The 15,136-nt window shown below is 62.2% G+C and overlaps 1 protein-coding gene across 1 annotated transcript in view; it reads left to right on the top strand.

The window, feature by feature from the left end:
* Window positions 1-6,581: 6,581 nt before the first annotated feature.
* The window catches only part of PLXNB3 (plexin B3), a gene marked incomplete at its 3' end in the record, with an annotated part of 10,011 nt that continues 1,456 nt past the window's right edge, over window positions 6,582-15,136 (top strand). The window contains exons 1-18 of the mRNA XM_021708360.1: window positions 6,582-6,699; window positions 8,050-9,090; window positions 9,506-9,685; window positions 10,361-10,489; window positions 10,572-10,672; window positions 11,195-11,327; window positions 11,424-11,580; window positions 11,670-11,778; window positions 11,857-11,971; window positions 12,088-12,213; window positions 12,288-12,404; window positions 12,509-12,602; window positions 12,685-12,854; window positions 13,091-13,242; window positions 13,457-13,562; window positions 14,154-14,284; window positions 14,568-14,744; window positions 14,864-15,059. Coding sequence (XP_021564035.1) covers window positions 6,655-6,699; window positions 8,050-9,090; window positions 9,506-9,685; window positions 10,361-10,489; window positions 10,572-10,672; window positions 11,195-11,327; window positions 11,424-11,580; window positions 11,670-11,778; window positions 11,857-11,971; window positions 12,088-12,213; window positions 12,288-12,404; window positions 12,509-12,602; window positions 12,685-12,854; window positions 13,091-13,242; window positions 13,457-13,562; window positions 14,154-14,284; window positions 14,568-14,744; window positions 14,864-15,059 — 3,279 coding nt within the window. The remainder of the gene's footprint in view (window positions 6,700-8,049; window positions 9,091-9,505; window positions 9,686-10,360; window positions 10,490-10,571; window positions 10,673-11,194; window positions 11,328-11,423; window positions 11,581-11,669; window positions 11,779-11,856; window positions 11,972-12,087; window positions 12,214-12,287; window positions 12,405-12,508; window positions 12,603-12,684; window positions 12,855-13,090; window positions 13,243-13,456; window positions 13,563-14,153; window positions 14,285-14,567; window positions 14,745-14,863; window positions 15,060-15,136) is intronic.

Below are 15,136 nucleotides of genomic sequence, written 5' to 3'. Positions count from 1 at the left end.
TACCACGCCCGGCTAATTTTTTATTTATTATAGAGATGAGGTCTCGCCAAGTTGCCCAGGTGGGTCTCGAACCCTCGGGCTCAGGCAATCCTCTGCTGGAATGATAGGCTGAGCCACCGAACCTGGCCTCAAAAACAATTTTTTAAATTAGCAGTACATGGTAGTGTGCACCTGTAGTCCCCTGCAGGAAGATGGCTTGAGCCCAGAAGGTCAAAGCTGCAGTGAGCCATGATCATGCCACTGCACTCCAGCCTGGGCAACAGAGTGAGACCCTGTCTCTAAAAAACATTTTAAAAATTTTTTTAATTAAACAAAATAAGAGGAGCAGAGAATTTGAATAGACCTCCAAAGATGATAAACAAACGGGTAAAAAGCATGTGCAGAGATGGTCAGCATCACTAATCACCAGAGAAATGCAAATCCGAACCTTCCTATGAGGTCACGTCACACTCACCAGGATGGTTGCCATCGAGAAATAGAAGATGCCGGGCATCAGGGAGGCTGTGGCGACATCGGAAGCCATGCTTTCCTGAGAGGATTGTGAAGTGTGACGGCTGTGGAAACAGCATGGAGGGTCTGCCGAAACATGAACACTGGAACTCCCATACCACCCGGCAACCCCACTTCAGGGGATACAGTCAAAAGAACGGAAGGCAGGGACGTTCGCACAGCCATGCTCGCAGTGGCACTAGCCACAACACCAACAGGTGGAAGCAGTCCAGGTGTAGACAGACGAACGGGTGAACAAAATGGATATACTCGTGATGGAGTATTACTCAGCCTTCAAAAGGAAGGAAACCCAGTGGCATGCTGCCACGTAGATGAACCTTGAGGATATTGTGCTTAGTGAAAGAAACCTGCACGATGGAATATTACGCAGCCATAAAGAAGGACAAAATTATGAACTTCGCAGCAACCTGGATGGATTTTGAGTCTGTAATAGTGATCTATCACAGAAACAAAGAACAGAGTACCACATGTTCTCACGCATAAGCGGACCCTCAACATTTACCATAATACTATAAGAAAGGGATTGGCAGTAGCGGGAAACTGCCAGGGGAGGGATGGGGGACACTTCATTGATCAGGGTACCTGGTCTCAAACCAGGTGAAATGGGGAGCAAAGTGAGGCCCCAGCTTTACCTGTACAATGACCATTTGTATACCTAAACCTGAATTGTACCCTACATCTTTAAAATAAAAATTAAGAGCCGGGCTCGGTGGCTCAGCCTGTAATCCCGCGCCTTTGGGAGGCTGAGGTGAGTGGATTGCCTGAGCCCGCGGGTTCGAGACCCGCCTGGGCAGCGAGACCTCATCTCTACAATAAATCAAAAACTAGCCAGGCGTGGTAGCGTGTACCTGTAGTTCCAGCTACTCGGAAGGCTGAGGCAGAAGGATTGCTGGAGCCCAGCGGGTCGAGGCTGCGGTGGCCGGGAGCGGCCACTGCACTCCAGTCTGGGTGACAGAGTGAGACTCCAACTCAAAAAATTAAAAATTAAAATTAAAATAAAAGAACAAAACCAGAAACAAAAGGGCAAAGTATCGCATGATTGCCCTTACATGAGGTCCCTAAAGTCATCAACTGCATAGAGGCAGACATAGAATGATGGTCACCAAGGACAGGGAGAGCAACGGGCGAGTTGTCTAATGAGTGCCAGGTTTCATATTTGCAGGGTGAGAAGTCCCGGAAGTTTGTCACAAAAACGAGAATATACTTAACACAACTGAACTCACTGTACACGTAAGAATGGTCAAGGTGGTAAATTTTGTGTTACGTATTTCTTCCCACAATAAAAAAATTCTTCAAAAACAAACAGAAAACCTCAACAGGCCCAGGATTATTAAAGAAATTAGATCAATTGGCTAAAATCTGTGGGGGAGGGACAGAAGGCTTGTTTGTGTAGCCTAGAAGATTTTATTTTTGGAATTGGAGTCTCACTCTGTCGCCCAGGCTGGAGTGCAGTGGCACATTCATGGCCACCGCAGCCTCGACCTGCTAGCTGCTAGGCTCAGGCAGTCCTTCCACCTCAGCCTTCCGAGTAGCTAGAACCACAGGCGTGCGCCACCACGCCTGGTTAAATTTTTTTTGATTCATTGTATAGACGAAGTCTTACCAAGTTGCCCAGGCTGGTCTCAAACCCCTGAGCTCAGGTAATCCTCTCACCTCTGCCTCCCAAAGTGCTGGGATTACAGGCATGAGCCACCATGCCCGGCTGGCCTAGAGGATTTTAAGGGTGACTTCTAGCAAACCTTCAAGTAACTGATAATCCACATCTTAGATCATTTGTTCCAGGGAACAGCAAAAAAAAGGAAACGGCCCCCAGCTCATTGTGTGATGTCTTGATACCAAAGCCAGACAAGGATAATACAGGCTCAAAAGCAAGCCAACACAGAACTCTGTGTTGGAAAAAATATCATAACAAAGGTGACATTAGTCCAGAAAATGCAAGCATGGCTTAAGATTTAAAAAATCGATTAATGTAATTTATCACATTAACAGATTAGAAGAGGAAAATCTGTGATTAGTGATTTTCTGACTGCTTGGAGATGAGTCAACGCATTCAGAAAAAACATTTTATAAAAATTCAACAGAAGGCCTGGTGCCTTAGCTCACGCCTGTCATCCCAGCACTTTGGAAGGCCGAGGCAAGAGGATTGCCTGAGCCCAGGGGTTCAAGACGAGCCTGGGCAACATGGTGAGACCTCATCTCCATAGTAAATCAAAAAATCAGCCGGGTATGGCGGCACGTGCTTGTAGTTCCAGCTACTCGGAAGGCGGAGGCGGAAGGATCGCCGGAGCCCAGCAGGTCGAGGCTGCAGTGGCCGGGAGCGGCCACTGCGCTCCAGTCTGGGCGACAGAGTGAGACTCCAACTCAAAAAAAAAAGGCCTGAATAGGAAAACTCTTTTAAAAAAATAGGTAGAATAAAGACACAGGAGGAAATCTTTATGATCTTGGGTAAGGGAGGATTTCCTAAGACAAAAATTACAAACCATAATGGATAAGATTGGTAAATGCTACTGTGTTAAAATGAAAATCTTCTGTTCATCAAATGATACACCAGCAAACTGGGAGGATGAGTAACAGGTGGAGAAGGGGCCATACGGCCCAAGGACTGGTATCCAGAATAGATAAAGAATGCTGGTGAAATAATAAAGAAAAGGCAACGTACGCAGAAAGTTTGGCAAAAGACATGCACAGGCATCTCCCAGAAGAAACAAAAAGAGGTTCGATGCTACTAATGATCAGGGGATGCCAATTCCAAGCCCAGCAAGACACTATTTCACACCCATTGTATGGACAAAGCGATTGAGTCCCGTCTGGGTGCTGGTGAAGTTGGAGACAAGCAGAAAGAAAGTCTGTCCAGGCAGTGGGAGTGCTGAGAGGGGTACCAGCATGGTGAGCCCACGTCCCCTCTGATGCATCGAGTCCCCTTCCGGCATCTAGACCAATTGGGGCTGCCAGCTGCAGATGCAGGGGGGTCACCACGGCCACGTCTCCCACCGGCTCAGAAGTGGGAGGGTGCCCCTGCAGGCCATGTACACACATTTTTTTTTTAGTCAGAGTCTCACTCCGTCGCCCATGCTGGGTTGCAGTGGCACCATCATGATTCACCGCAGCCTCAACCCCCTGGGCTCAGGCCATCCTTCCACCTCAGCCTACAGGAGTGCACCACACGCCCAGGTAATTTTTAATTTTTTGTAGTGACAAGGTCTTACTGTGTTGCACAGGCTGGGCTCGAACTCCCAGGCTCAAGCGATCCTCCAGTTTCAGCCTCCCAAAGGGCTCGGATTACAGGCCTGAGCCACTGTGCCTGGTCCATAGACACACATCTTTATGAGAATGCTGTGGCCTGGGTATGGGCTTGTTTTCTTACGTGGAGAGGTAAGACAAAACATTGCAGATGCCTGTGTTTCCTGAGGCCACCAGGAATGTGTGTGTGTATTGGAGTGGACGTGGGAGAAGGATAAGGAGAGGAAGAGAGGCCAGCTGGCTGTAGGAGTTCAGAGCCCCCCCCTCTCCCCAGCCTGCCCTCCTGGGTTTTCTAGATCCTTCCCTGGCCCCTTGGTGGCTGCCTGGCCTCCCCACTGGAGGGAGCACCTTGGGAGAGCAAACTGTGCCTGCCTGGTTTACCTCTGTGTCTTCTGTGGCCCCAGGTGAGGGACCCTGGAGCCCAGTGGTCCAAAGCACGTCCTCCCCACCGGAACGCCTAGGTTCGAATCGAATCTCCATGGAATAGTCTGTGGGCAAGCAACCTCAGGCAGTGGCCATGGATGAGTCACCCATCTCGGGACGCCGTCTCCTCTCTGTTGAGGGGTGCTGAACATTGAGCTCTGTGTTGAACACCCTCGCCACACCCCAGCCTCCCTCCAGAAGCCCATCCCTGGTCCCGCAGTCACCTGAGCTGAGCTTCTCACCCCAAGACCCCGCGGCCTCACCCCATAGGGGGCAGCGCCCAATGAAAAGGAGCCAGGGTCCTTGTGGCTTCTCCTGCCTTAGCCTTCGGTCCCCACTCAGCACCAAGTCTCCAGAATCCTGTCCCCTGAGCATGTGTGGAAGGCACCCGCCTCCCTGCCTGTCCACAGTTACCCCTAGTCCAGGCGAAGCTGCTCATGAGACCACAGCAAGGCCAGTCCATGTGCTCAAGCCTGGCTGCCAGTGCTCCCTGCTCACTGGCCTCGCACCCTCGAGGCCCACCCTCGACCGGCCTCCTGCTCCAGGCAGGGGGAGACACTGGTGGTTTCCTCAACACCACACGGGCATGTCACCTGCAGGCCTGGCCTGGGATGGCCTTCGTTTCAACCTCCTGCCCAGTGCCTCTCACGTTTCAAGTTCAAGGCCATATAACCTGATGACTAAGTGCAGGGGCCCTGCCCTGTGCTTGACTCATCTTTGCCACTTACCGGCTGTGCAATTTTGGACGTCTCCTAACCTCACATGCCTCAGTTTCCCCACCTGTGAACGGGGGTGGAAGAATAACTCTACCCCCTCCTTGGGTCGTCGGGAGGACTAACTGTGTTAACATCCACAGTATGGGTTGTCTCTGAATGATGCCAGTGCCAAGTCCAAGCCTGGCACCCAGCAGGCACTTCGTGGAAGGTTACGGTATGTGCAACTGATAAGAGGACACCGCCCTCTCTCACCTGCTCCAGCCAGGTGCCCAGGGCCAGCCCTCTGTTGTGCCCGCTACGGCCAGCAGAGGGCAGCAGCGCCCTGCCCGGCTCCGTTGGGCAAAGGGGCGGGTGGGGAGGGGCTGGGCTGCCCGGCGGGGCCCACTGGGATGAGTAGGGCTGGGCACGATTGCATTGTGGGGAGGGAGGCTGGGGCTCCGCCGGGACGCGCTCCTGGCACTACTAGCTGCTCCTTGGCCCCTGCGGTGGCCCGCCAGGTAGGCAGGAGCCGGGGCGGGCATGGGCGCGGGACACAGGGGCCACCAGGCCAAGGGGCCTCCCTGGGGCGTGCTTGGGCCAGAGAGAAGCCTGGGTCTGTAGGGCCGACTGGCTGGGGTCAAGCCAAGGCCCTCGGGTGCCAGCCCAGACCTGCAGCAGCACCTCCGGACGCCTGGGGCTCGGTGTCCCCCACAGGCTGGCCCTGGAGTCAGGAGGTGGGGAACCAGGCTTCTCCCCCCAGTGGGAAAGCCAGCAGCAGCCGGGTCAGGGGAGGGAGGCTGCCCGCCCGGCGCCCCACCCCCACAGCCACCCAACCGGCCCAGCCGGGTCCTGCTGCTGCCACCTGGCCCTGGAGCCTGCCCCTGCCACGCTGTGGGAAGGCAGGGACCCCATCCCCAGACACCTGCTCCTGTGCCACCAGTGTCCTGCCACTCCCCCCCTCCAGCCCCTGCGAAGAGCCGGTCGAGGCTGTGCAGGATGGCGTATTCCTTGGGAGGCGGAAAGAGTGCCGAGCCTGAAGCTGGGGCCTGGGTGCCCCCACCCTCTTGGGGAGCCCCTCCGGCGGCATCCTCCCCTGGCACTACTCACTGCCGCTGTGCTGTACCTGGCACGACTGCAAGTCCCCAGGGGCAGGGCTGGGCCCCGGGGCATGGGGGAAGGTCCTCTGGACCGGCTGGCTTGTCAGCGCCTCCCTCTGCCCCCAGCCTGGACAAAGGCAGGCATTGAGGGCTAGAACTGGCACTTCAGCCTGGCACCAAGGCTACCGTGGCTGAGGCTGGTGTCGCAGGGGCTCTGAGGCCTACCCCGTGCCCTTCACGGGGACCCAAGGGGATGCAGGGAGGGGCACGCTTACTGACACAGCGGTTACAGCGCCAGATGGGGAGGACTGGCCAGAGGAAGCCCTGTCCCTTTGTCCCCAGATCCCGGGGGTGTCTCCCTGGGGGTGGGAAGTGGCAGGGAGCCCCCTGTCCAGAACAGCCTGGGTGGGGGTGAAAGCACCAGATAGTGGGTCCCTGGCCTGGGCCTTGGGACAGAGGGGACATTGTTGGGGTGGAGGCAGGGCTGCCTTGGCCCGGCCACTATTGACAAAGCTGCCAGCTGTGAGGGAGCCCGGTCGCCAGGCCCTCGGCCCCCGCCCCCCGCCCCTCCTCCCCGGGGCTGGCTTGAATGGGGCCGAGCCTGGACTGTCTCCCTCCCACTCAGGACAATGCCCCCTGCAGCCATCTCGTGCCCATCACCACTGCCCTGGGGCGGCTGAACTGAGGAGATGTGCCAGGCTGCACCGGAGGCCCCTCTGCCGAACCCCTTCGTGGTGGTAAGCGCCAGGACCCCGGCCCCAAAGACATCCCTGGGAGGGGCGGGGCGGGGCTGGCTCTGGAGACCGGAGCTCGAGCTGGGGGCACACGGACTGCAGGCCCCCCACGCACACAGCAGACGCTGCGCAGATAGAGCCGGGTCTGGAGGAGGTGCCAGTGCCCTTCCTGTCTGTGCTCCCGAGATAAGCGGCTCCGGGCTGAGTGGCAGCGGGCCGCTCCTGGTGGCACGGGCCCACATGCCTGGTCTTGTGGACCCCGGCTCAACTTGGGCCCTGGGGCTGGGCCCTCCACAGCTTCGGCCCCTTCCCAGAGGCTCTGCCCAGCGTGGTGCCTGTCTGAGTGTCACCTGGCAGCCAGCTGGCCCCCTCTGGCTGAAGCTAGCGGTGGCTGGAGCTAACAGGTCCCAGGTGGGAGGCGGCGGCCGCAACAGGCTCCACTGTCACTCCCTCTCCCTCGGGAGCTCAGCCCCAGGGCTCCGACAGGCACCCCCAGGAGCTACCTGCAGTCTGGCTCCCCCCCCTCCCCTGCGTCCCCCACTCAACACTCTCACACCAAGGCCCTCCTGTGCCAAGCCCTGACGGACCCTGACCGCTGGGCCCACGGGGCTAGGGACGGGCTTCTCTCCACTCTGCCCCTGTGCTGCCTCTTGGTGACCCCCAGCCCCCCCAGCACCTCCGGCTGGCTGGCCCGAAGCTCTCCCCTCACCCCAGCCCTGACCGCCTGGCTCTCCCCAGCTGGCCCTGACTGCCCAGGGCAGGCTTTCTGCCCGGTCCCTAGTGATGCAGGTGTCCCCTCTGCTGCGTGGCGACTGTGCTTCTCTTGCCCCCATGCCATCTCTCTTGCCACGCCGTGCCGTGGCTTCCACCAGCCTTCCTTCCCTCTTGTCTCTCCCCAGGGTGTCCCCTGCCCTCCACGCTCTCTCCTCTCTCTGGCCCCGCCCCCGCTGTCACTCAGAGTCCCTCTGTTCGTGCTCTTGTGGCTTTCCAGGGTCGGCCCCCCTCCAATAATCGAGATGCATATCAAGTAGAAGATGAAAGAATTCTTTCCTTGTGTGCATGTGCATGCGTGCACGCGTGCGCCCCTCCCCGACTGCCTTTCTCCAGCTCTTGGACACTCTTTGTCGCTCTTTCTGTCCTCTCTCTGTGCCCCCTCTGTCTCTCTGCTCTCTCTCTGGCCCTCCATCCGCTTTTGTTTCTCTGTCCCTGTCTTCCTGCCTCCCTCCCTCGCGTCTCCTGGCCAGTCTCCACCACCGTCCGCCTCCCTCTGGTCCGTCCCTGCCCGGGTCTCCTTCCCCTTCGTCTCTCTCTGCCTCGGCCCCTTCTGCCCTGACCCGTACCCTTCCGCAGGCCCCCGTGATGGCTCCCCGACCTCCCTTCGGCCTCCGCCTCCTGCTGCTGCTGCTGCTCCCCCTACGGCTGCCCTTGGCGGGGGCCCGTCGCTTCTCTGCACCCAACACCACTCTCAACCACCTGGCGCTGGCGCCCGACCGGGGCACGCTCTACGTCGGGGCGGTGAACCGCCTCTTCCAGCTCAGCCCTGAGCTGCAGCTCGAGGCCGTGGCCGTCACCGGCCCTGTCATCGACAGTCCTGACTGCGTGCCTTTCCGTGAGCCAGCTGAGTGCCCGCAGGCCCGGCTCACGGACAATGCCAACCAGCTACTGTTGGTGAGCAGCCGGGCCCAGGAGCTGGTGGCCTGCGGACAGGTGTGGCAGGGCGTGTGTGAGAAGCGGCGCCTGGGGAACGTGGCTGAGGTCCTGTACCAGGCCGAGGACCCCGGGGACGGGCAGTTTGTGGCCGCCAACACCCCAAGAGTGGCCACGGTGGGCCTGGTGGTGCCCTCGCCTGGCCGGGACCTCCTGTTTGTGGCCAGAGGCCTGGCGGGCAAGCTGTCGGCGGGGGTGCCACCCCTGACTGTGCGCCAGCTGGCCGGGCCTCAGCCCTTCTCCAGCGAGGGCCTGGGCCGCCTGGTGGTGGGCGACGTCTCCGACTACAATAACAGCTACGTGGGGGCATTTGCCGATGCCCGCTCGGCCTACTTTGTGTTCCGCCGCCGTGGCGCCCGGGCCCAGGCCGAGTACCGCTCCTATGTGGCCCGTGTCTGCCTAGGGGACGCCAACCTTTACTCCTACGTGGAAGTGCCTCTCTCCTGCCGGGGCCAGGGCCTCATCCAGGCGGCCTTCCTGGCCCCAGGCACCTTGCTGGGGGCATTCGCTGCGGGCCCAAGGGGGGCACAGGCAGCGCTGTGTGCCTTTCCCCTGGCCGAGCTGGACCAAAGCATGGAGCAAGCCCGGCGACTGTGCTACACGGCGGGTGGCCGGGGCCCCCACGGCCCAGATGAAGCCACTGTGGAGTATGGTGTCACGTCGCGCTGCGTCACCCTGCCGCTTGTGAGTGGCCGCGGCTCTCGCCTTCTCTCTCTGCACCCGGTCCCCGCGTCTCGCCCGCCCTGCCTCTCATCCGTGGATGGGCGGTGTCCCTCGGCATGCAGTAGGGGTGCTGTCCCGTGAGAACTGCTAGCTGGTCCCTTGGCGAGGGAACGTCATGGAGGCGCCGGCTCAAGTCTCCCGCCTGCTCCCTGCCTGCTCCTTTCTGCCCTTCTCCCTCTCTGTGCTGCAAGCGTGTCAGGCCTCCTGGTGCCCTGGCTGTCTCTCTGCCCCAGGTCCCCCCATCGTCCCTGGCCCCGGCTGCCTGGCTCTCTTCCTGCTGGCTGCCAGGGCAGCCCCCTGCTGACTGTCTCTCTGGGCCCAGGGAGGAACTTCCTGCCCCTTCCTGGAGCTGATTCTGCACTCTGTGCCCATTTAGGACTCCCCCGAGTCGTACCCCTGTGGCGACGAGCACACCCCCAGCCCCATTGCTGGCCGCCAGCCCCTGGAGGCCTGGCCTGTGCTGCAGCTTGGGCAGCCCGTCAGTGCCGTGGCGGCCCTCCAGGCAGATGGGCACACGATAGCCTTCCTGGGGGACGCCCAGGGCCAGTTACACAAGGTGAGGGCCTGGCGGGGCACTGTCCTCCTGCAGCCCCCAGACTGCTGGGCTGGGCCCAGGCTCGCTGCCTGTCCGGGTGTCCCCCTACCCTCTCGGCTCAGAGAAGCCCCCAGCACCTTCTGTCACTTAACCTGCATCCTGCTGGCAGGTCAGAGGGCCTCGCCACATACTGACTGCTGTCTGGGCGCCACCTCCTGCAGCCATGCCTTCTCCAGCCCCCCCACTCCAGCCGATGCATCCCTTGGTCAAGGTTGGGGTGGGGGGTGGCATGGGGTGGAGCAGGTAGGGCCGGTGCTCAGAGCCAGACTGGCCCCAGGAGTCTCTCGGTGGCAACCTCTTGCCTCCTGGTGACTTGCTCGTCTCCCTGCAGCTGCCATCCGCTGGCAGAACAGTCCCTGGTATCTGAGGGCCTCACCCAGGGTGCCCCTGCTGCCCCAGAGTCATGGCTCCCGATGACGTCCTAGCCCTGAGGGTGCTGACTGAGGGAAGCCATGAGCCCCTCGGTGGCCCAGCAGGAAGGGAGCTGGCTCTGGGGTACAGGGTGCTCCCTGGGAGTCGTTCTATCTCTGCAGGGGACCCCATCGGGAGGAGAGGGTGGCCCCTGAATGGTCAGCCTTTGGCCGTCTGGAGAGCTAGCCTTGGCTCGGCCCAGTACTGTCCTTGTCCCCCACCCAGGTCTTTCTCAACGGCTCCCAAGGCCAAGTGTACCACTCCCAGCAAGTGGGGCCTCTGGGCTCGGCCATCAGCCCAGACCTGCTGGTGGACAGCAGTGGCAGCCACCTCTACGTCCTGACCGCCCAACAGGTGAGGGGCGTCCTAGGGTGGGGCTCGGGCACACACGGCCCGAGTCTCGACCCCACCGCCTCTCTCCCCACCGCCTGTCCAGGTGGATCGGGTACCCGTGGCGGCCTGCCCCCAGTTCCCCAATTGTACCAGCTGCCTCCAGGCCCAGGACCCGCTGTGCGGCTGGTGTGTCCTCCAGGGCAGGTGAGCACAGGGCCTGTGCCCAGGCTTGGGCCAGCAGGTGGCCTTCACTGGGAGGCTGCCCCCGGAATTGGCCCTAGGTGTGCCAGGAGGCCAGCCCTGCCAGTGGAGGAGAGACTCAGGGCCAGGGCCCCGTCCCCATCCCACCAAGCCGTGAGCCTGCTTGCCATCTCCTCCGCCATCACACTCGTTCGGCCCTCCTCCCAGCAGCCCCGCCCAGCCCAAGACCCCCACATAGCTCCCCTTCAGCCCACACTCCACACAGCGGCCCCAGGGATCCCTCAAGGCAACCCGAAGTCAGATTGCACGCCCTCCCACCCCAGTGGCTCCTCTCGCCACAGTCAAGCCCACAGCCCGTGCTTGGCCTCGAAGCCCCATTTGCTTGGCCCATTCCCCTCTCAGCACAGCCCCTTTCGTGCCCCCTGCTCTCTGCGCTCCAGCCGGGCCGTCCCCTCAAGCCCCCTGCTGCAGGTCATCCGGGGACCCTGAGACTTGCCCAGTGACCCGAGGCGCCCTGCCCGGCAGGTGTACCCGGAAGGGCCAGTGCAGGCGGGCGGAGCAGCCCAACCAGTGGCTGTGGAGCTACGAAGAGGACAGCTACTGCCCGCGCATCCAGAGCCTGCTGCCAGGCCACCACCCCCGCCAGGAGCAGGGCCAGGTGCGGTGCCCCTGCCCGGCCCTCTGGCTGCTCCTGTCCCCCGACTCCCCACGCTACTCTGGCTCCATCTCCTTGTTGCTCTCCTACGTGTCTCAGATCACCTTGTCGGTCCCCCGGCTCCCCACCCTGGATGCGGATGAATACTTCCATTGTGCTTTCGGGGACTACGACAGCCTGGCTCACGTGGAAGGGCCCCGCGTGTCCTGTGTCACCCCTCCCCAAGACCAGGTGCCGCTTAACCCCCCAGGCACAGGTGAGGGGGCCCCTGGGGCTGGGGGCTGCGGGGGAGCTGGAGAGGGCAGGAGCCACATGACCTGCCCTGTCCCCGCCGTCCCCTCCCAGACCATGTCACTGTGCCCCTGGTCCTGATGTTTGGCGACGTGGCTGTGGCCGCCACCAGCTTCTCCTTCTACGACTGCAATGCCGTCAAGGCCTTGGAGGTGGCTGCTCCGTGAGTTACTGGGCCTGCCTCCTTCGGGGCAGGGGTAGCGGCCCCAGATGTGCCCAGCTGAGTAGCCCCTCCCCCCAGGTGCCGTGCCTGTGTGGACAGCCTCTGGCGGTGCCACTGGTGCCCCCAGAGCAGCCACTGTGTGTACGGGGAGCACTGTCCAGAGGGCGAGAAGACCATCTACAGTGCCCAGGAGGTGGGTGGTCCGCTTGCTCAGCCTCCCGTGGGAGCCCTGCCCCTCCTACACGCTGCCCAGGCCCAGCTGGGCATCGGGCTCCTCAAGTTCTACAAGGTGGGGTCTCGTTTTCCCAGGTGGATGTCCAGGTGCGTGGCCCAGAGGCCTGTCCCCAGGTAGAAGGCCTGGTAGGGCCCCACCTGGTACCCGTAGGCTGGGAGAGCCGTTTGGCCCTGCACGTGCGGAACCTTCAGCATTTCCAAGTGAGTTACCAGGCAGGTGGGGGCAGGGATGGGGGTGGCGACAGTGCCTAGTGTCCTGACAGCGTCCTCCCCAGGGCCTGCCTGCCTCCTACCACTGCTGGCTGGGGCTGCCCGGAGACCTGCAGAGACTGCCGGCCACCCTGGAAGAGACAGCGGGGGACGCAGGCCTCGTCCACTGCCAGGCCCACCAGGTGGGGGCTAGCCCGCAGTCACGCCCCCTGCAGCTCTCAGACGCTCCCCAGCTTTCCCCTACCCCTCAGGCTCTGGGCATGCTGACCCTGCCCTCCGCCCACAGTTCCACCCCTCCATGTCTCAGCGGGAGCTTCCAGTGCTCATCTACGTCACCCGGGGCGAGGCCCAGCGGCTGGACAGTGCCCGCACTCTCCAAGGTGAGCCTGGGGGCGGCGGGGCAGGTGTGGGGGCAGGGGGCGTGTGCCACAGGAGGCGCTCAGCCTGTATGACCTTCCCTAGTGACCCTGTATGACTGCGCCGTGGACCACCCGGACTGCAGCCACTGCCAGGCGGCCAACAGGAGCCTGGGCTGCCTGTGGTGCGGCAACGGCCAGCCCTCCTGTCGCTATGGGCCATTGTGCCCGCCGGGGGCCGTGAAGCTTCTGTGCCCTGCGCCCAGCATTGACGCGGTGAGGCGCCCCCTCCAGGGTTGAGTTCACATCTCCTGCCGGGTCCCCAGGGCTATCCCACTTCTCCCTCCCGCCCCCACCACCCTGTCATACGGTGGTCGGGCAGACCAGCCCTGCCTCAGGCCCATGCCTCAGCAGCTCGGCTGGCCTCGGGCTGGTTGGCTGGCCGGGCATCCCCTGCTGTAGAGCGGGGTGTGGGTTTGGGAGATGCCATCTGCCACCCTTCCCTGTTGCAGATTGAGCCCCTGACCGGCCCCCCCGAGGGTGGCTTGGCCCTCACCATCCTGGGCTCCAACCTGGGCCGGGTCTTTGACGACGTGCAGGACGTTGTGAGCGTGGCTGGCCGGCCCTGCAGGCCCGACCCCTCTCTCTACCGCACCTCTACCCGGTGAGGTGCCTCGGGGGGAGGCGAGGATGTGTGGGACGCCCTCAGAAGCCAGCCACCCGGAAAGAAGGGAGACCTGGCCAGGAAGCGTGGGGCCCGGGGTCAGAGCCCAGAAGGAAAACACGCAGGGGAGGGGAAGGGGCAGAGAGACGAGGGGAGGGGGGGCTCCGGCTGCCCACAGCTCCTGCGGGCCCTGAGCGGCTCCTGGCCTCCTCAGGATCGTGTGTGTGACATCTCCTGCCCCCGATGGCACCACTGGGCCAGTTCAGGTGGCCATGAAGAGTCAGCCACCAGGCATCTCGACCCAGCACTTCACCTACCAGGTCAGTGTCCCCCGGGTGGTCTCAACGCAGGGGATGCTGGGAGGGAGGTCTGGAGGGGCAGACACCGAGGCAAGGATGTCGAGCCATATCGCTGGTAGCAGGAGGTGCTGCTGCGTGGCCCGGAGGGAAGTTGCCCTACCTGGGTGGGGGACAGCCCGGGGGCAGTGGCAGCTGTCCAGGAGGGATGCCGGCAGCGGGGCCAGTCGGGCACAGAGCTGTTGGGGCTTGCCTCGGGCCTGGCTGCTGGTGGCGCAGGGGGAAGGGGGAGAATGGGCACTCCTCCAGGCGCTAGCCTGAGCCCCGGACGTTTCTGGAGTGGGAGGCACCAGACAATCGGATCTCGGGATTTAGAGCTCGGGGGCCTGGCGGGTACAGGCTGTGGCGGGGTGGAGGCTGCCCCGAGGGAAGGACACTGGCAGTGAGGATGAACAAGCGACGGAGGAGAGCTGGCCAGCATGCAGGGCAGAAGCCCAGCACTGTGCACCGGGAGAGGGGCTGGGTCGGCTGCAGCCCCAGAGCCTCGGGGCAGACCCGAGGTGAGGAAGCAGCAGGCCAGGCGGCTGTGCCAACCCCGGCTACTCTGTTCCCCAGGACCCCGTCCTGCTGAGTCTGAGTCCTCAGTGGGGCCCTCAGGCAGGGGGCACGCAGCTCACCATTCACGGGCAGCACCTCCAGACAGGCGGCAACGTCAGCGCCTTTGTGGGTGGCCAACCCTGTCCCATGTGAGTGTCTGGCCCTGCCTGCCCTCCTGGTCCCGGCCTGGCTGCTGTTGGGTGGTGGGCACTCCCTGTAGGCCTCAGTGTTCCCTTCTGTACAGTGGGGGAGGCGGATTCAAAACCTCCTAAGGTCCTCATCAAATTCTAAGAGAAATGGCTGTCGTGTCCACCCCCAGTAGTATCTGCCCTTGTTGAGGGCAACAGCGTGGGCTTCTCCTGGGGGCTGGGCCAGGGCCGGGGCCGAAAGGCGGTAGTTGCGCCCAAGATGAGCGCCCCCTACCCCTTGCAGCCAGGAGCCAGTGTGCCCTGAGGCCATCGTGTGCCGCACCATGCCCCAGGCTGACCCAGGCGAAGCAGTGGTCCTCGTGGTCTTCGGCCACGTCCAGCGCACACTGCTGGCTAGCCCGTTCCGCTACACTGCCAATCCCCAGCTCATGGCAGCAGAGCCCAGCGTCAGCTTCCGGGGGTGAGGAGCTTGGCTTACCTGTGGGCTAGCCTGTGCACCATGCCAGAGGGAAGACAGGGAGCCGGGGCGGGGCTGGGCCGCCCACCGCCCGTCTGCCCCTGACTGCCGTCCTGGCACAGGGGCGGGCGGCTGATCCGTGTCAGGGGCACGGGCCTAGACGTGGTGCAGCGGCCCCTGCTGTCGGTGTGGCTGGAGGCCGAGGCAGAAGTGCAGGCGTTGGGGGCCCAGCCCCAGGACCCGAGCCCAAGGCAGAGCTGCGGGGTCCCCGCTGTGGACCTCCAGGCTTGTATCCAGCTTGGGAGGGGCTTGCTGCAGGTGAGCCCCCTACCAACAGGCGGCAGGGCTGCCCCCAGGCCGTGCCCAGCGAGGATGGGGGTGGGCCGCCATGCGCC

Source organism: Carlito syrichta, unplaced genomic scaffold (genome assembly GCF_000164805.1).
Source record: "Carlito syrichta isolate Samal-C Ts95f unplaced genomic scaffold, Tarsius_syrichta-2.0.1 Scaffold135894, whole genome shotgun sequence".
Classification (NCBI taxonomy): Eukaryota; Metazoa; Chordata; class Mammalia; order Primates; family Tarsiidae; genus Carlito; species Carlito syrichta.
The sequence above is the reverse complement of the archived record's forward strand: the minus strand, read 5'-3'. Positions and strand labels throughout refer to the sequence as shown.